Source organism: Hermetia illucens, chromosome 1 (assembly GCF_905115235.1).
Source record: "Hermetia illucens chromosome 1, iHerIll2.2.curated.20191125, whole genome shotgun sequence".
Taxonomy (NCBI): Eukaryota; Metazoa; Arthropoda; class Insecta; order Diptera; family Stratiomyidae; genus Hermetia; species Hermetia illucens.
In genome coordinates this window covers 123,079,774-123,102,032 of record NC_051849.1, presented here as the reverse complement: position 1 = coordinate 123,102,032, position 22,259 = coordinate 123,079,774, and the positions used below count along the sequence as shown (strand labels likewise).

The 22,259-nt window shown below is 43.0% G+C and overlaps 2 protein-coding genes across 2 annotated transcripts in view; one reads left to right on the top strand and one right to left on the bottom strand.

Annotated features, from left to right (window-relative positions):
- Positions 1–22,259, bottom strand: part of LOC119646363 — a 50,220-nt gene that overhangs the window by 10,797 nt on the left and 17,164 nt on the right. The window contains 3 exon segments of the mRNA XM_038046800.1: positions 3,328–3,387; positions 3,516–3,676; positions 3,737–3,858. Coding sequence (XP_037902728.1) covers positions 3,328–3,387; positions 3,516–3,676; positions 3,737–3,858 — 343 coding nt within the window.
- LOC119646365 lies at positions 6,092–11,933 on the top strand. The gene is made up of 2 exons (XM_038046803.1): positions 6,092–6,401; positions 11,121–11,933. The coding sequence occupies exons 1-2, from the start codon at positions 6,367–6,369 to the stop codon at positions 11,524–11,526; spliced, it is 441 nt and encodes a 146-aa protein (XP_037902731.1). The 5' UTR covers positions 6,092–6,366; the 3' UTR covers positions 11,527–11,933.

The window sequence follows — 22,259 nt, the reverse complement described above, 5'->3', positions numbered from 1 at the left end:
CACCATCTGTTCATCGACTTTAAAGCCGCCTATGATAGCATAGCCAGGGTAAAACTGTACACGGCCATGAGGGAATTCGGTATCCCGACGAAATTAATAAGACTGACTAGGCTGACCCTGACCAATGTGCGAGGCCAGATAAAAGCAGCAGGATCACTCTCAAGACCATTCGACATCAACAACGGTCTACGACAAGGGGATGCGCTATCATGCGTCCTCTTTAACCTGGCCCTCGAGAAGGTGATCCGTGATGCTGAGGTGAATGCAAGAGGTACGATCCTCTTCAAGTCCACCCAACTACTGGCCTATGCTGACGATATCGACATCATGGGAAGAACCACCCGAGACGTTCAAACTGCCTTCATCCAGATCGAGCAGGCGGCGCGAGATCTTGGGCTGCACATCAATGAAGGCAAGACTAAATACATGGTGGCAACGTCAGCACCGAAGACGAATCAACCAACAACATCAAACCGCACTGGTCAAACACAAGCACGAACAAGAATAAGGATAGGGGAATACAACTTTGAGACCGTTGACAATTTCTCCTATCTAGGGTCGAAAATCACAACCGATAACAACTACGATGATGAAATCCGCGCACGGTTGTTGTCAGCCAACAGAGCCTATTTCAGCTTACAAAGACTGTTCCGCTCGAAACGTCTCACCATAGGGTCAAAGCTCTTACTGTACAAGACTATGATCTTGCCAGTCCTCATGTATTCCTCGGAAACTTGGGTTCTTAGCAAGAAAAATTGCGAACTCTTGGCCGCGTTCGAGAGAAGAATCCTCCGAAGAATTTTTGGCCCCCTACATGAGGATGGACGATTCCGTAGCCTACACAATGACGAAATCTATGAGCGATACCATGACCGTCCGGTTGTGGATAAAATCCGGCTCAATAGGTTACGGTGGGCGGGTCACTTAATCCGTATGGATGAAGATGATCCCACCCGGAAAGTCTATAAGGGCAATATCTATGGTAGGAAAAGAAGACGAGGCAGACCCTGCCTAAGATGGAGCGATGGCGTGGGCCAGGACGCCAGACAGCTTTTAGGGATATCGAATTGGTGGACCTCGGCGCAAAACCGGGATGTCTGGAGTTCCTTATTAAGGCAGGCCTAGACCGGATACCGGTTGTTGCGCCGTTGATGATGATGATGATGAAAACTAACAGTTGCTTTGAAAAGTACTAATAGAGTCTTTCATTCGAAACCCCACATGGCTATATTCGGTGAATAAAATTTGAACAGTTCTTTTAGGTGTATGGAGACCTTCTTCCTTGAGATGCTTTATGGCATCCCGACATATCGAGTACTGCTGCCATCTGGAAGTAGTCTGCGAGGAAGTAGATTTGTCTGGGTTTGGTGTTTAGCGTTAAAGTTTGTTAGCGTTTACTTGAACCTGAATGTGACGATGCCGGACTTTCGGTGTCAGCTTGATGCTCTGGAGGATGCCCTTTCGGGCATGGAGGTCATCTTAATGTTAGGACTCTTGAATGAAGCGTGCCTCAGCCAGACTCCAGAGGAAAACGGATCCTGGGAATGGCGACGAAAACCGACATCGTGATTTTAAACACCGGATCCACGCAAACGTTGCGAAGGAAGCATCCCTGACATAATTTTTGCTTTGGAATCTCTGCTACCATCGGTAGATGAGTGGTGAGCCCTAGAAGACTTCTCGCGTTCGAAGTGATTGACGGTACTTGCCGGCTTGCACAAACTCGGCGCTCCCCCTGCGTGTGGAATATCGCGACGATGAACCATCAGGAAATTTGACGAGGTTCTTGAATCAGACAGAGTCGTGCTTCGGGGAGTGGGGTAGCGTTGTAGCTCAGTAATGAACCTAATAACAACAGCGTGTAAAAATTCAATGCCCTGCAGGGGCCGCAGCCGTGACAAGCTTTCTTTGTACTGGTAAACGGAAGAAATTGTCGACCAATGGAGGGAGTGCCATAAGCTCCGACGTTCGGTCCAACGTTTACAAGCCCGCGAAGAGGCATGCGCCATAAAGGCAGAATTTGATCAACGAGTTGAATTAGGACCCGTAGGGACTTGGCTATAAACTTGTCACCCGGGAAATCGGGGCTCTGCGGATGCCCTGCATTCTAAATCCGATCACATGGACCCCATGCTACGGGTATTCCCCAGACATCCCGTACGGGTTGATGAAAATGGCGTGGATAACGTCAGGGATTGACTCATTTTCATAATAACAGCTTGAAGACTAGGTTCTCATTATGAAAAACAAGAAGGCGTCAGGTCCTGATGGTATCCCAGAGGAAGTTTACAAACAAACGTTCAACATTTGTCTGAAGGAGGGCAGAGAAAAGTAGACCCGAATCTGCCGTCTGCATACCGACTGCTGCGTATGCTTGACACGACCAGAAAAGTGCTCGAACAGCTCATTAAGAGCAGATCCGCTGAAGCGATCCGCGTTGCCGGGAACTTTTCCCCAAGGCAGTTCGGTTTCAGAGCAGGGAGATCTACGGTGGATGCTGTAATGGAGGTCGTGGAAGCGGTTCATCGAGATGAGGCACAACACGTTGCGACATTTGTTGCTGGGCGCACAGTTAAACAGACGCAAACCAAACTTGGCATATTGATGAGACAGACCGTGCTACAATATATATATATATAGAATATATTCTTATGTAGTGTAATGAATTAATATATACAATAATATCCCATTATTAACTTTATTTCAGCAGAGTAGGACATATTTTAAGGCATAGCTTTCATATAGTCTCATCGATATTTTTTTTTAGATTTTTTGGTTCACATGTATGGCAGCTCCGCCTTTAGACAGAACACAAAACTATGCCCCTTGTTGCATTTAAAGCGACTTATAGACCCTACATCACTATCGTGATAATAGCTTCAGTTATTTCCGAATAAATTGGGTGTCGCAGACAGACCTTGAATCGATTTTAAAAAGATTTTCTTTTACAGGAAGCTGCAACAAATTGCGATAAATGGATTGGTATTTGCGTGAAAATACACTTGAAACGACTGATTAGCAGGAAACAGGTTCATTTCCGGTCTGAATTCTCCTGTACCGACTACCCTTTGGATCAATGTGGAACAGTAAGCGAAGTTTCGACCACCACAAGAGTCAATCAATTTCAAGGAAAATTTTTTGACAAATGTAAACAAAGGAGAGCTGAGTTTATTTTAGGGTCATTTGGTTTTTACTTTTAGGTAAAAGCAGATAATATAAAAAATAGTTAGTCTTCGGTTAGTAGAAACCTAGACCTATCCTATTTATTTATATTCAAAATGGAGTATACAATTACTGAGAAACTTTCTGAATATTACTACTACTTACATTGGGGCATCGTGAACCGCTTTAGCAATTTCCCCGACCTTAGTTTCAACCGTGTGATAACTTAAATGAAACAAAATAAAAATATAAACAAATAAAAAAAAATGTGCGAACTGAAACCCCTTGAGTTCTGTTAACATTAACTGATCCGCTGTGTGTAATTTGTAGACAAATTAATATTTTCTACTTACACTTGACTTTCTTTTACAGTTTTGATGCCTTGATTCATGTCGTCAGTTATCTCTTTCCAAACTGTAATTCCCAATTTCCGTTTTAAGTCGGATGCGTGACGAACTTTTGAGGCTAAAACTGTTCTTAGGGTGTTGATTTCCTCTTCAACACGAGCGAGTTCCTAAAATCAACAATAAATAATTTTCATCAAGAATTTCCATTAATATAATATGTTATTTACCTGGCTCCATTCCGCTCGTTGCTTTTCCTGCTCTTCAGTGGTCAGCTTTGCAAATTCAGCAGCAATGTCTGCTGATGCCACAGATGATGGAGAAACTGGCTCTGACATTTTGCCTATATTATCTGAAATTGACAAATTGAAATTTCACAATCACAAACATGATATTTTCTTTCAAGTTTAGCTGTTTTCAGTTTTACATTATGTAGAAAGTAAGTTGAAAATCCTTCCCTTCGGACACCATCTTGTCGTGGTGGGGGGGCTTGCAGTAGTTTACTACTACACTAAGGATGTCCAAAAACACATGGAGATGGAAACAACGGATTGTAATTCTCCAAGTGGTGAGTAGTCACAGACTTCGAATTCACCCGCGACTTTTCGAAGTCAAGTCGTGATCGAGGCACGGATTTGGGAGGGCTCACCAGATTCGCGTTCCATCACGGAGAAATCGCTGGACGACATGCTCTCGACTTCAGTGGAAAGCCTGTATCCCAGTGTCTACGACGCGGTCAGCCGTAAAAAGAAGAGTACAGTAACGCTCTTAATGAGAGGAACTGCAAGCCTGACTACGCCTCTCGGTGACAATGTTGCCTAATTATTCCAGAAAATGGGAGAGGTACGCTTGGCAGAAGGAAATTTCACCTGCAAAGGGGAGGAGACTACAGGCTAAATCTTGCCTGTCAGAACCTTATCTTTCGCTTCTGCTGGGGAAAACGGAAAAAAGGGCAGCTCATGAAGTGGACGCAATTGGTCTAATATTGGTATATAGCTCGGATATCCTATATTCGTGGGGCCACGAAGAGGTGAAGAATTTGACATAACAATCTGCACTACAAGAGTTGATTATAGACTGGCGAGTGCTAGATGAAGTTTCACTTTCAGATCATCTTTATTTGGAATTGGGTCTGACTCTTGCAGGCGATGTGCAAAATAAAGACGAAATTCTGAGAAAATGAATTGGAAAAGGCCAATGAGCTACTTGGCAATAAAGTGAAGCTCCCTAGGCAATTAAGGACTCCTTTGGTGATAGAAGATCAATTGGAAACTCAGAATAGCACATTTTTAGAGCGCTTTGAAGGGCTTGTTCGATTTCGCGAGGACAATGTGGTAAAAAGGTTCCATGATGGAACCGAAAGCTGCAAAGACTCAGGCAATCAACTAGACGACTTCTGAATCGTACTTGTAAAAGTAATAATAATGAAGACTGGTTAAACTTTCGGAACTCACAGTGTGAATATAAGAAGCTCGTAAAACGCACACACTAAATGAAAACCAACACTTACCAGCGTGGAAAGTCCAGGGGATCTGCTCTTCACTCTTTGGTTTCAAAGAAACTCAACTCTGAAAGGCAAATACGCAATGGGGGTGTTCGTGGACAATGACAGTGCCCATTTCCTGGGAGCATGATGTTGATGAAACTCTAATTAAGTGAATCTATGCTAACGCAGAGATTGCTGTTTACTGAAGTGGGTGTCGATTGCGGTGCCGTTGATTTGATTGACAGTTGGCGCCTCAGGCATGGACTTTCAGTAAATTCAAATAAATCTAAATTGGGATTATGTTATTTACAAAAATTAGGAAACTGAATGATCTTCGCCTTCCAGAGATGAGGGATATAACTCTCCGAAGAAGTGAAATATCTGGGAGTTATTCTAGGAAAAAAAGCTTTTTTGGAACAAACATGTAGAGGTGAAGGTGAAACGAGCTCCCAGAGGTTATGGGCTATGTAGCCGAACCTTTGTCTCGACATGGGGACTTAGGTCTCAGGTAGTAATCTGGATATATGTCACTATCATTAGGCCGATGTTCTCTTACGGATCCGTGCCCTGTTGGGTTAAGGTGTCATAAAATAGTTTTCACTGTAAACTAGCCACACTGCAGAGAACTTTGTGTCTGGGTATTACCGGTGCCATGAGCACGACATCCCGCGCAGTTCTAAATGCATCACTCAATTTGCAGCCCTTGGATATATATATGTTACGATTCTAAAATCACATTATCACGTTGAAGAAAAACGTGACTTGATTACACGCGCTTTAAAATTTTTGTCTACGTTCAATTTTTTCGCAGACTTTGGAATTCATTACTTTTCCAAATTCAATAATGCTTAGTAATCGGTTTTTTCTTTTAAATGTAGCTTGCGGGCTAGACATGTCGCCCAGTTTATGTTAACTAACTTCAGCGGAAGCTCTGTCGGTTTGGAACCTTAAATAAAACTTACTCCGGAAATAATTTAGATCTGTGTCTATCTTCCCTAGAAGGTTCACTTGGTCATTGCGAACAGCAAAATAATTTAGATCTGTGTCTATTTGTAATAGAAGCAAACAATTTAGATCTGTGTCTATTATTACTAGAAGAAGAAAGTTCACTTGATCAACTGGAACAGCGAATAATTCGATCAGATCATCACCTCCTCCGGAAGCAATCATTGTTGGGAATCCCTGACCTTGGATTCCTTCATAACAAATTTTTGGTGGCAGCGATGGGATCCACACAGTATCGAATTCTACGGAAAGCTGTTGGATTCCGATAACATAATCATCTTCTTCGACGCAGAGCTCTCCAGCATCAATCCAGCAGGACCCTACGGAGCTACATTGGATCACGGACACAACTGGGACAGTGGTAGGAGAATGCAGCTACACAGGACTATCTACGGATTATTAATGTGAGTACAACATTCGATGATGACGATTATGAAGCCAAATCTTTAGTTCTAAATTTTATAAAAGTGTTAGTTAATTAAGTACTAGCTAAATTAGTGAGAAGTGAAATAGTCCGTAATATTGTGTGCAGAAGATAATTGTAACTTTCTCCTGTTTGTTTGTTCTCTTGTTTCCAAAGTTCACTAGGAAACAAATTAAATCCTTTTTTTCGCGTCAAAGGTTTCTTGTGAATGAAATTTTAGCTTTGTCTTTTCATTGAAGTTTGCGTGTGAAATTTTTCGGAATAAAAGAACATATCATTAGAGATTTTAATGAGTGATCTTTTTACTGTGTGGGTTAAGGATAGAAAATATCGGGCATCGTTCAGTGAAATTCTAAGCCTTGAGTCGAAAAGTGACGTAAAAGTTCAAATTAATATTGGAAATTCTGAGCACCTTTTGAATTATAGGGAATTTCTCGGATTTTACGGTAGATCCACATTTAGTGAAATCGGTAACCATTGTGTTAATAGTCTGAGTTCCGATTCGGATACACCTGGTGAAACAACGATTACTGAAAACAGTATGTGCTCTTTAGGGGATTTGTTCAAGTTTGTTCAGCCCTTCTCAGGGAAATCTGACGATGTGTTCAACTTTTTAAACAGTTGTACGCAGGCCATGGAATTGGCCACAGAGGAGCAAAAGCCTGTGTTGTTTCGGTACATTCAAACACAAATCAAAGGTGATGCTCAACTTATTCTGATGAATAAGGAATTCAGTGGGTGGGAAGATTTAAAATCTGAGTTAAAAACAGTGTATCAGGAACCGCACAGTGCACTCCAATTACATCGAGAACTCGTTAGTATCAAACAAGGACATGACGAGACTGTTGTTTCATACACCCAGCGTATGCAAACCTTACAACGCCGCATCTTACAGCTAAGAAGTGGCAGAGTTAAAAAATAATTTCAGGCTGGTGAAATTAATTATTTGAATGAGGAAACCCTTACAGTCTTTATTAATGGACTGCGGCAAACCCTTTCTACTTACGTCATAACGCAGCGACCGAGAACGGCAGAAGAAGCGAGTAGGCTTGCTCAGGAAGAAGAGCAACGGCTCAACATGTTTAAAACTAATACCAGTAGGGATTTTTCTAACAGAAATCGTTTACCTAAGGTTAGCCATGTAAAATCGTCTGTAAAATGTTACAGCTGTGGCAAACTTGGCCACATAGCGCGGAATTGTAAATCAAGTGGACACCTTAATCAAAATAAGTCAAATTCCAACAAACAAAGTAATAATAACAACAATAATCGCAATCAAAGTAGAACAGAAAGTGTAAACAGTGAAAATGTAGAATCTAACAAAAAGAATGAAAATACGAACAGCAATTTTAAAGTAAACGCCGTCAATAAAGTACTTGAAATTCGTAAGGAGATGATAAATAGTCCGTACATATTTATCAAAGTTAACGGTGAATATATCAAGGCACTCATCGATACCGGAGCAGATGTAAGCCTGATTTTAAAAGAAAAGGTGTATGAGCACCAGGTCAACCAGTGTGCAAAAATTAAATTCAATGGTATAGGAGGAATAAGCGAAAACTCTATCGGGAAAGCTGAAATCGATTGTTTAATCGGAAATACGCAGCACAGCATAGAATTTCATGTTGTTGAACGGTACATTCTGCAAGATTTTGATGTTCTTCTTGGCATTGATTTCCTCAAAAGAAACGAAGCATCTTTCAACTTTAAAAACAACATTCTTACTTGTGGAAATGAGGACATTAAAATTGAAAATGACGACTTCTTAGTTCCAAGCAGACATGAAGTTTTGCGTTTTGTTCGCGTTAAGGGTAAAATAGGGGAAAATGTTCTCGTACCCGAAACAAAGTCAGACTGTTTCATAGTCTCGAATAGTGTTGGCACCATTGACAAGACTGAGAGTTCTAATAACCATTTTAAACACAGGAGCCTCTAATGTTGTGTGTAGGGTTAATGCATTACAAGTACATCGGGTTACAGAGGAAGTGATACCTGAAAAACCGATAGACAAAATAATGATCAGAGATGAACACATGAATAAAGAAGAAAAAGCTTCCATTTATGAAATCGTAGAGAAATACAAAGATATTTTTAAGGAAGTTGACTCTAAAAACTTAACAAAGGCTGCAGTGCATTCTATGGATACAATCGAAGGTGCAAAGCCTGTTCATGTTAAAATTTATAGATACCCCAAGATACATGAGCAAGAAGTGAAGGAGCAGATTGAAAAATTGTTGAAAGATGGAACCATAGCAGAAAGTAACTCTCCTTGGAATTCACCATTGTGGGTAGTTCCAAAAAAAACAGGATGCATCGGGAAAGACCAAGTGGCGAATGGTCATTGATTATAGAAAACTCAATGATCTTACCATAACGGACAAGTATCCTTTGCCTAATATTTCTGAAATATTAGATCAACTAGGTAAAGCAAAGTACTTCAGTACACTTGATCTCACATCAGGGTTTCATCAAATTCCGGTCAAGGAATCTGATAAACCAAAAACTGTATTCAGTACTCCGTACGGGCATTATGAATATAACCGAATGCCTTTACTTAAGAATGCACCATCATGCTTCCAAAGGATGATGAATAGCGTCTTGAGCGGTCTCCAAGGAACGAGATGCTTCGTTTACCTGGACGACATTGTTGTGTACGGCTATGATCTCGAAGATCATAATACTAGATTACCCGAAGTGTTTCAGAGATTAAAAATTAATAATCTGCGCCTACAACCTGACAAATGTGAATTTTTGCGCAAGGAGGTTGCCTACTTAGGGCATATCATTACGGAAGATGGAGTTAAAATGGACCCGAAAAAAATACAAGCGGTGGTAACGCTAGAGCCACCCCGGACACAAAAGGAAGTGAAATCCTTCCTGGGTATGACGGGATACTATAGGAGATTCGTGAAGAATTATGGAAAAATTGTCAATCTCATTAATAAATTACTAAAGAAAGATACTGAATTCGTTTGGACGAACGAATGCCAAAAGGCATTTGACATCATTAAACAAAAACTTACAGCGGAACCAATATTAAAATATCCCAATTTCGAGAAAACTTTTACACTTACGACTGATGCCAGTGGATACGGCATTGGAGCGGTCCTTAGTCAAGAGTACGATGGGAAAGACCTTCCAATTCAGTTCCTATCCAGATCCTTGAATTCAGCCGAGAAAAACTATTGCACATATGAGAAGGAATGCCTTGCTGTCGTATGGGCAGTAAAGCAATGCCGACCTTACCTCTACGGAATGCCATTTGTGATCAAGGCAGATCACAGCCCACTTCAGTGGCTCAAAAACTTAAAAGAACCTAGTAGTCGACAAGGTAGATGGCGAACAATTTTAGAGGAATATGACTACGAAATTAAGTATCTGCCTGGAAAAGAAAATTATATTGCCGACGAGTTAAGTCGCAACAGAAACATAATGATAACCAATGTGATCGATGACCGGGACGAATCCAACAAAGGGGATACCAAGTCTGATGATCACAATCAACCAAAGAATCATGAATTATCCTTCGAAGAAATTGATAGCAATCCCAGAACAATAGGTGGTAACAGAGTTTCTAAAGGAAAATTAGACAAAATTCCAGACCATAAAATTATTGTAGTAGACAAAACAGACAGACTGCAACTTATAAAGAAGCATCATGATGGATACATCGGCGGGCACCGAGGCATAAACGCGGTGGAAACAGCCATAAAGGAAAACTATTATTGGTCTAGTATGCATAAAGATATTTCAGAATACATAAAAAATTGTGAGCATTGCCAGAAATTTAAAATCATACGTCAAAATAAGAACTTGCCAATGGTAATTAGTGAACTGAAAAGTCAACCTTTCGAGCGTATATCAATCGATATCGCGGGACCATACAGATACTCGGGGGCGAATAGTAGCGCTATCTATAGCCTTACCATACAGGATAATCTTTCTAAGTATATTCGCTTCGCACCATTGCAGGATACAACTGGCGAGACAGTAATGGAAACAATCTTGAAATATTGGATCTCATACTTTGGAGCTCCAGTTGAAATACTGTCAGATAATGCACCAAATCTGACAGCTGGTTGCTTGCAAAAATTTTGTAAGAAGCTGGGAATAAATATGATATCGTCCAGCTCCTATCATCCACAAACAAATGGAGCAGTAGAACGCTCACACGCCAGACTAGCCGAATATTTAGGAACAACAATGGATGAATTAAAAGATGACATGGACTGGGAGACTAGGTTGAGTCTTGCTTGTCTTTGTTACAACCAGACAATACACAGCACGACCTGCTATTCTCCTCATGAATTACTATTTGGTATTAAGCCTAACGTATTTAAAGTTCCACATACCAGGGACATAGCAGAGGACAGAATCGATCTCATTACAAACCACTTAGGAAACATAAGAAAAAATGCTTCCAAAAATGACTTAAATGAGAAAAATAAATCCAAGCAAAGATATGACAAGACAACTAGTAAAACCATTAACTATGAACTAGGTCAACTAGTGTTAGCGAAAAACTTTGCCATTTCAAATAATAAACTTAAACAAAAATGGATCGGACCTTATAGGATAGTTAAGTTAGGACCACATAGTGTAGTTATAAAAGATTCAAGAGACACTCGCAATAAATTTAAAACTTTTAATAAAAAAAATATTAAACCGTATATGAAACGTGACGATGAACATATTACAGAATCGCCGCAACCTGGACCATCGAGGCCTTGAATATTAGAAAGTTGGACTTTCCTGGCGTTTATTTTAAACATATGGGGGAAACTCATTTCATAAATAGTGAAGTAAGTTTAATCAGAACATTAGACATAACGGAAATAGAAATGGAAATAGCGAATATAAGACAATTAGTTTTGAGTATTAATAATCTATGTATCGAGGAACTTAAACAATGTAAAACCCTTAAATTAAACAGTGAACTTCATATTCGAAGACTAAATAATAACTTAAATAGCGTCTATGGTCTTTTGGGAATCAGCCCAAACATTCGACTCAAACGTGGACTCGTTAATTTGGTGGGCTCAGGCTTGAAATTTTTATTTGGTACTATGGATGCAACCGACTCTGAAAAAATGAAAGCAGTTTAAGACACAGTTGAAAAGAATGAGCTCAATGTTAAAATCGGGATGGAGAAAAATTTACTTTTGATAAAAGAAATCAATAAACAGTCTAAAATGATAAATATGGAACAGGACACAATTACATCACGGATAAATGAAATCATCAATGAAATCGAGGAAGCTAATAATCATGCAAATGAACATGAAAAACTGATCAGATTGGAATTATACTACGAAGAACTTTTCTCAAAAATAAATCATAAAATCGAGGTTACTGATATGAAAATTGAAACTTTTCGAGACTCTCTATTATTTTTACAAACGGGAATTCTACATCCGTTTATTTTAGAACCGGAGCAACTTCTGGAACAACTGAACAGATTGCAGGAAAAAGATAATTTAGCCATTGATCCTTTAATAAGTAACTACCAACAATTAATGAAGGATCTAAAGTTGTGTGGCGCGGCAGGATTCGCAGCATTCGAAATTTATTTCGAATGTTGCGAGCGAATAGATGGCGCGGATCTATCCACTTTGCGTGGCACGCCAAGGGAGTGGAAGATCGCAGTAATTATGTTTTTCAGACCTGTCACTGAATTTAATTATTAAGTTGAAAATTGCTAAAGAATACGGAAGTCCTTTTTGAATTAAAAAATAGAATTTGAGTTAAGTTTGCTGTATAGAATTCGCGTTGAGTTTGCTGTATAGAATTCGCATTGAGTTCGCTTAAATATTTTAATAAAAATATAAGTAATCATAATTACTTAATTGGTGACCCCGGAACTCGCACCAACAGCATCAACAACTAAGATCCCGAATTCCCAGAACCTGCAAAATTGAAAAACTCAAGCACATCATCATCCCCAGCAACAAATCGCAGTCTGCGCAAGCACAATCGCCCAGCAGGCAGCCGCAACAACCGATTGGAGATAAGTAAGAGTTCCGCAGCCGCAGCCACTTTCGCCGCCGCACTCAACTCCACCATCGCCGCAGAGGTCGAAGCCGCCGCCGTCACCGCCGTAGCCGCTACCGTCGCAGCCGACACCAATATCACCGCTGCAACCATCGCTATCGCAGCAGGAGCCGAAGGCTCCGCCACCATCGCCGCCTCCTCAGCAGGTGCCGCCGTTTTAGTTGTTATAAGTTAATTGTATTTCACTCTAAGTCAATATTAAAAGTGAATAATTGTCCACCATCGCCGACATTGGTGAAGTTCTATTAACGACAAAAATTCGTCCGAGCAACACGGCAGAAATAGAACTTCCAAAGACTGAGAAATCCATCCAAAACATCAGTAGACCGTACCGCAAGCGATTTTCACGCGTTCGCATCTACAGTTGAGTGTGGAGTGCCGTTGTAAACATCACGAAAACGTGTCACATCTCCACATCCCGAGTCGGAGCAGAGGCAAGAAAGAAAAACGCGAGAAAACCTTCTCTACATAGTGTACTGCGCGACACACGTCGGACCCTCACCAGAAGTGGATTTTCACGCGACTTCCCGTACGCACGTCCTCCTGCACAACACCTTTCACGCACCGGACTAGTCATCATTGCCACAACGATCAACAACGGCAACAAACGGACGTCCCCAGCACCGCCAACGCCGCAGCTACAGCCGACAAACAACGAGGAGTTATACTTAAGAGAAATTATTATTCATTTATATATAATATTTATTTATTTATTCAGTTAAAAAAAAATAGTAATAAAAAAATTGAAATCGCTGCAAGAGACGGCGTGCAGGTGTTTAGCATCGCGAGTCCTCCATTCTCATTGGTGGTGTTTTTGGTCTGCGCTGGATAGCGTCCGCTTCGTTTTTTCTCGTTTCTTGCGTGCATTTGTGGGTGCGACCTGCCGTGTCGGTGTAAAGTTCACCGCGATTCAGTATAAACTCACCGCGTTTACATCTCAATCTCGTACTTCTCTGTAAGAAAAATGTCTTTTGACAATAAAGACACGGCAGGCCCATCGGACCCGCAAGTGACCGCCCTCGCCGTACGCGTTCCTCCGTTTTGGCGGCGGAACCCCGAGCTGTGGTTCGTGCATTTGGAAGCACAATTCCAAATGTCCGGCATCACATCGGACGCGACCCGTTTCAACTACGCGGTGGTCGGCCTGGACGAAGAGTCCATACTTCTGGTGTCCGACGTGGTGAAGTCGACATCGTATGTGCAGCTCAAGAGCGAGTTGATCAGGCGCCTGTCGGCAAGCGAGTCGGCAAAATTAGACCACTTGCTGGCAGGTTTAACCTTAGGTGATCGAACTCCCAGCCAATTGCTTCGTGAAATGAGGCAATTGGGTGGGAGTAAGATCGGCGAAGGCCTGATCAAGTCGCTCTGGCTGCGTCGGCTCCCGGAGGGCACCCAGGCGATCCTCGCTTGCGTCTCCGGTTCCTTGGAGGAACTGGCAGCGACGGCCGACCAGGTTCAGGAGGTGTACGTACGCCCAACCTTGGCGGCCGTTCAACCACCGTCGGATGAGGTGGGTGAATTGAGGCGCGAGATTGCTGCATTAACAGCCAGTATGGCCGAGATGCGGGCGACGTTGGACGCTCAGCGTTCGGGCGCCAGATCGCGAGCACGCTCGCGGTCTGCCATCCGAAAAGGGCGATCAGGTAGCAGGTCGTCAAGACAGTCCACGGACCCAGGGATTTGCTGGTACCACCGCAGATTCGGGGATAAAGCGACAAGATGTACGCTACCGTGTAGATTCTCTTCTACCGCAAAAAACTAGGTCCGCGGGGGGTCTTGGCGGCGGCCACCCAGAACGCAGCACCACGTCGCCTAACTATTTTCGACCCCCTCAGCAGGCGCAACTACCTCGTCGACACGGGTGCGGAGGTTTCGGTTCTTCCCGTACCCCAGCATCATCAACTTTTCCCTCAACCGCTCAAACTTGCGGCAGCAAATTCCTCCCGCATCAATACTTACGGATATAGGCAAGTGGACGTGAGTCTTGGCTTGCGTAGGACGTTTTCGTGGCGTTTCATCCTGGCGGATGTCAGCTTCCCCATACTAGGCGCAGACTTCCTGTGTCACTATGGATTGCTGGTTGACTTGCAAAACAAGTCTCTTATAGATTCCACGACCAACCTTAATTCGTCGGGACATATGGTATCTCACCCAGGCAATAATCTTTCCGTTCTTTTAGAAGACATTACCGACTCTCGTGTTCGGGCACTTCTCCAAAAGTTCAGCCAGATTACTACCAACTGTAGTCTCTCCAAACCAGTGAAGCACAATGTGCAGCACCACATTATCACTACTGGTTCCCCGATTTTCTCGAAGGTGCGTCCTCTACCATCTCAGAAACTGACAATAGCACGGAAAGAGTTTGAACAACTCGTTCAACAGGGTATCTGCAGGCCCTCAAACAGCTGTTGGTCTTCCCCACTGCAAATGGTCCCTAAGCCAAACGGCGAATGGCGCCCATGTGGGGATTACAGAAGGCTAAATGCACAGACTGTTCCTGACCGATATCCAATTCCACTCATCCACGACTTTGCGCATCACCTCGCGAATTGCCGCATCTTTTCGACCTTGGACTTAACCAAGGCTTATCACCAAATTCCAGTAGCTCCTGAAGACATTCCAAAGACGGCAATATGCACACCCTTTGGACTCTTCGAGTTCACCCGGATGACTTTCGGATTGTGCAACGCGGCGCAAACCTTTCAAAGGTTCATTCACTCAGTCCTGCGAAACCTCGATTTCTGTTTCGTATATTTGGATGATGTTTTGGTCGCTTCTTCCACTGAGTCTGAGCACTTAGCCCATCTCGAGTGCATTTTTCAACGTCTCCTTGAGGCCGGTTTAGTCCTAAACGTTGAGAAATGCAAATTCCTTCAACAACAGGTGAGATTCCTCGGCCATTTCATTTCCCCTGAAGGAATACAGCCCGACCCAGACAAGGTGCAAGCGATAACTAGCTTCCCGCGTCCAAAGACAGTGAGGGAGTTGAGGAGGTTCTTGGGCATGCTAAACTTCTACCGTCGTTTCCTGCCCAAGGCCGCCCATCTCCAGTCCATTTTGAACGCGTACTTGTCTGGCCCCAAAACTAAGGACACACGAGAGATCGTGTGGTCTGAAGAGGCTATCTGCGCGTTTGACAAATCTCGTCAACAACTGGCTGACGCTACACTCTTGGCATTCCCTCTGCAAGATGCACCCCTAGCCGTTTTTGTTGATGCCTCTGACATCGCAGTAGGTGCTGCCCTTCACCAAAAGGTGAACCAAGTTTGGCAGCCGTTGAGCTTCTTCTCGAAGCAGTTGAATCCCGCTCAACGGAACTACAGCACCTACGATCGCGAACTGCTCGCCGCATACCTGTCCATCAAATACTTCCGTTTCTCCCTAGAAGGCAGGCCGTTCACAGTGTTCACGGACCATAAGCCTCTCACGTTCGCTTTGAAACAGAAGCCCGACAAAGCGTCCCCTCGTCAGCTTCGACACCTGAGCTTCATAAGCCAGTTTACGTCGGACATCCAGCACGTGTCCGGGAAGGACAACATTGTTGCTGACGCTTTGTCTCGTGTCTCCGAAGTTAACATCCCCGCCTCACTCGATTTCTCGGCTATTGCCAAGGCGCAAGTGGATGACGCAGCACTTCAGAGCCTCAAGTCCAACCCCAAATACAAATTTCGGGAGTTGCCCATCTTCGGCTCAAACCTCTCGCTCTGCTGCGAAGACTCGGAAAAGGGACCTCGGCCATACATTCCGGCCACATTTCGCAAGGAAGTGTTCCACGCAGTTCATGACTTGGCGCACCCCGGCATCAGGACAACAAACCGGTTAGTCACCGGAAAATACTTCTGGCCCTCCATGAACAAGGATATTAATTCCTGGGCCAGAGAGTGCATCGCATGCCAAAAATGTAAAGTCTCCAGGCATGTTAGGAAAGAAGTGGGCTCATTCCCCCGCACTACCAAGCGTTTCCACACCATACACCTCGACATTATAGGGCCTTTGCGAGACTCGCATGGTTATAAGTATTGCCTCACAATCATCGACAGGTTCACGCGGTGGCCTGAGGCAATACCTCTGAAAGACATCACGGCGCAATCATGTGCTGAAGCCCTCTGTCGAGAGTGGATACCTCGCTTTGGCGTCCCTGCAGTGGTCATCACTGACCAGGGAATGCAATTTGAGTCCACCCTTTTCTCCGAGTTAGGCAAACTCCTTGGTTTTAAACGCCAGCGGACTACGGCATACCACCCACAATCCAATGGGATGTTGGAACGTTGGCACCGGACGCTGAAAGCCGCCATTATGGCACGCGACGACCCGTCCTGGACGCAAGTCTTGCCTCTCGTCCTACTCGGCCTTCGTACAACCCGCCGAGAGGAATTTGCTGCCAGCCCCGCGGAGCTGGTTTACGGGGAGAACCCAAGACTCCCAAGCGATCCGGTCTTCGACAAGAGATCGGGTCTCACGGAGTCGGGGTTGGTGCGTCTGCTGAGGGACAATCTCCGACGCATCAAAGCGCCACCACCCACTCGACACTCGTCCATACCTGCCAGTTCGCCCAAGGAGCTGGACACTTGCACGCACGTGCTGATCAGAACGGATGCCGTCCGGAAGCCGCTGCAGCCTCCATATGAGGGCCCGTACCGCGTTCTCGAGCGGGGAGAACATTTCTTCCAGCTCGAGATCGGTGGTCACAAAAAGGCGGTCTCTTTGTCCAGGCTGAAACCCGCGTGCGCCCCGAAGCAACGTCGTGTCCGCTTTGTGGATTAACGGCGAACGAAGTTCGGGGATCAGTCGCTGAAACCCCCTAGGTTTCATCTGGGGGCGGAGTGATGTGGCGCGGCAGGATTCGCAGCATTCGAAATTTATTTCGAATGTTGCGAGCGAATAGATGGCGCGGATCTATCCACTTTGCGTGGCACGCCAAGGGAGTGGAAGATCGCAGTAATTATGTTTTTCAGACCTGTCACTGAATTTAATTATTAAGTTGAAAATTGCTAAAGAATACGGAAGTCCTTTTTGAATTAAAAAATAGAATTTGAGTTAAGTTTGCTGTATAGAATTCGCGTTGAGTTTGCTGTATAGAATTCGCATTGAGTTCGCTTAAATATTTTAATAAAAATATAAGTAATCATAATTACTTAAGTTGAAAGCTTTTATTAAAGAAAAGAAAGTATATGTTGTGATAAGCATTGATACAGTCACGAAAGAAAATTTTGATTTATACGAAGTTCTTGTCTTCCCGTATATAAAAGAAAATAATGTAATAACTGTAGAAAATCTTCCAAGATATTTAATAGTCAGCAAAGATCATGAACATTATGCAACGTCAAATGACATTGATTGTAAAATTTTCGTAAATAAAAATATTTGTAGACCAATACCTGTAAAATCTATCTATTCAAAAACTTGTATCACAGAACTGTATTTTAGACATCATGATAAATTTTGTCAATTTCGAACACTAAACCTTGAATTAGATATAATGCACAAAATAAACAATTTACAACTCATTATCTCTAACTCAGTTGAAACTAATTACGAACATCGATGTAATAAAACTGAAAATTCAAAACTATTAGGAACTAGGACACTTGCCGAAGATTGTTCTATACATTCTGTAAACCATGATTATATCCCAGTTAAGAAAGGAGAACAAGTAAATTCTGCAAAAGACCGACTAGTAGAACTAGAAAATTGTTGTTTCAATTTGAATCTTGATGATATAAAGCAAAGTAACGTTAAAAATTTAGCATTAGCATCTGATAATATCCACGAGTTGAAAGACTTAACGGCTGAAGTAGCAGAACAATCCAATTTTTGGGAAAATAATATCAACCCTTTGCCTAAATTGATGTATGAAAATAAATGGTATAGTACAACTTTGGGAACTATAATTGCAATTGGTATCATCTATTTTGTAGTCAAGTGCTGTTTTCGAGAAAATGCTAAATTCACCTTGTTCAAGAAGTGCTTTTGTATAAACAGAAAGAAAAAACTTGCCATTCATCCAAAGGTAGAATATTTGAAAGAGAAAACATCTAGAGAAACAACTATTGAGAATCTACCACGTCTAAGGATCAACCTGTAACTTATGTTAACTAAAAAATTATTAATTGTAATAAAATACTGTAAAATCCTAGAAAATAAGAAAGTAAATATTTTTGTAAAGAATAATGTGAAAAGGAAAAAGCGATTACAAAAGGATACAAAATTTCATTAAGTTGAGGGACCAACTTCCGTGTAACAAAGGGCAGTTGTTACGATTCTAAAATCACATTATCACGTTGAAGAAAAAGGTGACTTGATTACACGCGCTTTAAAATTTTTGTCTACGTTCAATTTTTTCGCAGACTTTGGAATTCATTACTTTTTCAAATTCAATAATGCTTAGTAATCGGTTTTTTCTTTTAAATGCTTGCGGGCTAGACATGTCGCCCAGTTTTTGTTAACTAACTTCAGCGGAAGCTCTGTCGGTTTGGAATCTTAAATAAAACTTACTCCGGAAATAATTTAGATCTGTGTCTATCTTTCCTAGAAGGTTCACTTGGTCATTGCGAACAGCAAAATAATTTAGATCTGTGTCTATTTGTAATAGAAGCAAACAATTTAGATCTGTGTCCATTTTTACTAGAAGAGAAAGTTCACTTGATCAACTGGAACAGCGAATAATTCGACCAGATCATCACCTCCTCCGGAAGCAATCATTGTTGGGAATCCCTAACCTTGGATTCCTTCATAACATATATATATATATATATATATATACCTGGCGTACCAGGTTTATCCTTACTTGAGTTGCAAACGCAGAGCTGCATGCGACCAGACGCGTGTCATGGGTTGCGGATAATGACATGACCCACCGGGTCAGCTACGAATATCGCAAAGTTAATCTTGTAAATAAGTAGCCGCGGACAAGCAGAACGTTTCTCTTTGTGTTCGTCCTCCCTTACCGATTCTTCCCTTTCAGGGGGAGTAAACCTCCTGAACAAATCCGTAATCCGGGGTGAAGGGATCAATGCGCCTATCGGATGAATTGCGGAGACGTTACACTGTATTTCAGCGGCTACCCTCCAAATACCTTCCCTACCTTTGGAGGTAACCATGGGACAATGTAACATTGAGGCTCTGTTGCAGGGTTGACTGCCTCCCTAACACTCGTGGGAACAAAATTGGGGATAATTTTTCAAATTCTTTTGATGGGACCCCAGGGACACGAAGGCAGTACCCAACCCGGTTAAGGGTCGTTCAACAACACCAGAGCGGCTCTTCGCTCTTGGATGTTTTGGCGGTTATGCCGTCAACCACCAGGAACGGGAGACCTAGGCGTCGTATGGTTTGGACGAACCAACTTTACGAATTTATCGTCCGCGGCTATTACCGTGTCACGGATTTGGAACGGAATCCATCAGGGTACCGACATCGACTCCATGACGCGTTCATAACCTGCTTCCCGGAACTAAGTCATGTTCCGGAGCAGAACGTTGTAAATCAATACCGGGTGATAGTGAATAACAACCGAATTGCCTTTCACTTGAGCTCGGGCTGGAGTCATCAAATTACCGGACTGACTAGTCAAAGGAATAACACAAGTACTCCACCTGTAAGGCACTCCATGAATCCAGTAGTCAGGAGAAGCTTAGTAACTGGGGATGTCGACCCAATTTATAATGAGGGTTTGACCGCATTCACAGGGTATGCTGAGATTCTCCCAGACGCTAGGCCAAAGATCCCAAAACCGAAGTTTATTTCGGCAGCTACTAACATCATTGCTGCCGTTGACAGAATTTTGGCTGATCGTTTGGCTAGCGAGATTACTGCTACAGAGGTTCACAGTTCGATCTACGTTGCAGCTGCCACGGTTATTCGTCTCCATAATAAACATCTTAGAGCGAATAACAGGTATGCGCAGAGGGACTTTACCGTTCTGGGTGTTTCGACTCAACAAAGGAGTCGAAAAGTTGAGAAAGGAGATTGGTCGTGTTACGCAAGCACTCCTTGGAAATCTATCATCAAGAGTGAACAGATGCGTTGCCAACATCATTGGAATCTACCATCTGTCCAATGATATGCCAACCGAAGGAATCCTCGAGGTGCTGAAGCAGAAACTTGCGGTATGCTCCAATCGCATCCGTAGGTATCAGAAAAGCTTTCAACGAAGGACAGACAACACCTTGTTCTTCCAGAACCAACGGGGATTCTACAAAAATCTCACCAACTCAGATAGGGAAAGTAACCTTTATCTGGATCAGGCAGAAGACTTCTGGAGAAGTGTTTGGAGCGAATCCAGCCGTTGCGATTTAGAAGCAGCGTGGCTCCCACACCTTATGCGTTCATGCGGGGCCCTCTCCGAAATGACCGTGCCTGACGTAATTGAAGTCGACGTTGAAGCACCCCTTGACAAGGCAGGTAACTGGAAGGCGCCAGGAGTTAACAAGATTCACAACTTCTGGCTGAAGCGGTTCAAGAGCACTCACAGGATATTGGCAAATCAATTTAATCAGATGATTGCCGATCCTGATTTAGTTCCACCATTTTTCACCAAGGGGATAACTTTCCTCAAAGAACAGGGTGGCTCTTGCCCTTCAAAATGTCGATCAATTACTTGTCTTCCTACCATCTACCAGGTGTTCACTTCAGTTCTGTGCGCGAACATCTCAAAACATCTTGATGTTCATAAATTGATAGCTGAGCTGAGCTGAGCAGAGCTGAGCAAAAAGTATGCGCAAAAGGCTCCCGAGGCTGCAAAGAACAGCTTATAATCGATACGGTAGCTGTAAAGCAGGCTCTCCATCAGAAACGAAATATCTCGACAGCTTACATCGATTATACATCAGCCTTTGACTCCATATCACAGTCGTGGTTACTACAAGTGTTACGCTTGTATAAAATCAACCCGAATATCGTTCTTCTTCTGAGAACAGTAATGAAGAATTGGAGCACTATGCTATCGGTATCCTCACAAACATCAGGAGAGATACCAATCAGGCGTGGCATTTTCCAAGGCGACTCTCTAAGCCCATTGTGGTTTCGTTTGGCTTTGAATCCGCTATCCCATCTTTTGCATGAAATCAAATATGGGTTCCAAATCAAGCATGGCAAGCATTGTCAAAATGTACATTAAGCCATTTAATGTATATTGACGACATCAAATTGTATGCCATGCAGTTGGGTTTGGAAAAATGTCGCATAAAAACAATTGTTCGGGGAAAACACACCGACAACGAAGGATACAGCCAAAATAACATCCGAATTGAGGGTATGGATTCGGACGACGTCTACAAATACCTCGGCATATTGCAAGCACCAACACCTGCTGTGGCAATTATGAAATCTAAGTTGCTGGGGGAATTTGAACGGCGTCTGGATCTTGTCCTTAAAACTGAGCTGTACAGGAAAAATAAAATCATGGCAATCATCACTTTCGCCATTCCTTCTGAAGGAAGAAGGAGCGTGCTTTATAATCGATGCAGCCGTGCCGTTGGACCGGAACACTGTTGAAAAACAGCACGAAAAATCCGGAACTACGGCTCCTTGGCAGACGATATGAAGCAGACTTGGAGACTACAAAAGATCGAAGTAGTCCCAGTAGTAATTTCAGCGACGGGATTAGTCCCGCAGAACTTACATAAAGCGCTGAAAACGCTCGATCTTAGGGCTGGAATATAGATGGAGATGCAAAAAGCGGTTATCATTGCAACCTGTGCTATAGACCGAAGAGTCCTGTCCGGTAACAATCTGACCTAATGGGTTTCAGTCTTGATCCGCAATGTCTCAGCTCAGCTCAATTTAT

What these genes read in the sequence shown, in the direction of transcription:
- LOC119646365 (XM_038046803.1), top strand. Translation starts at nt 6,367, where the DNA reads ATGCAGCTACACAGGACTATCTACGGATTATTAAT. An exon ending in ACTATCTACGGATTATTAAT is followed by an intron (nt 6,402 to 11,120) that starts GTGAGTACAACA and finishes AACATATTACAG; the next exon opens with AATCGCCGCAACCTGGACCA.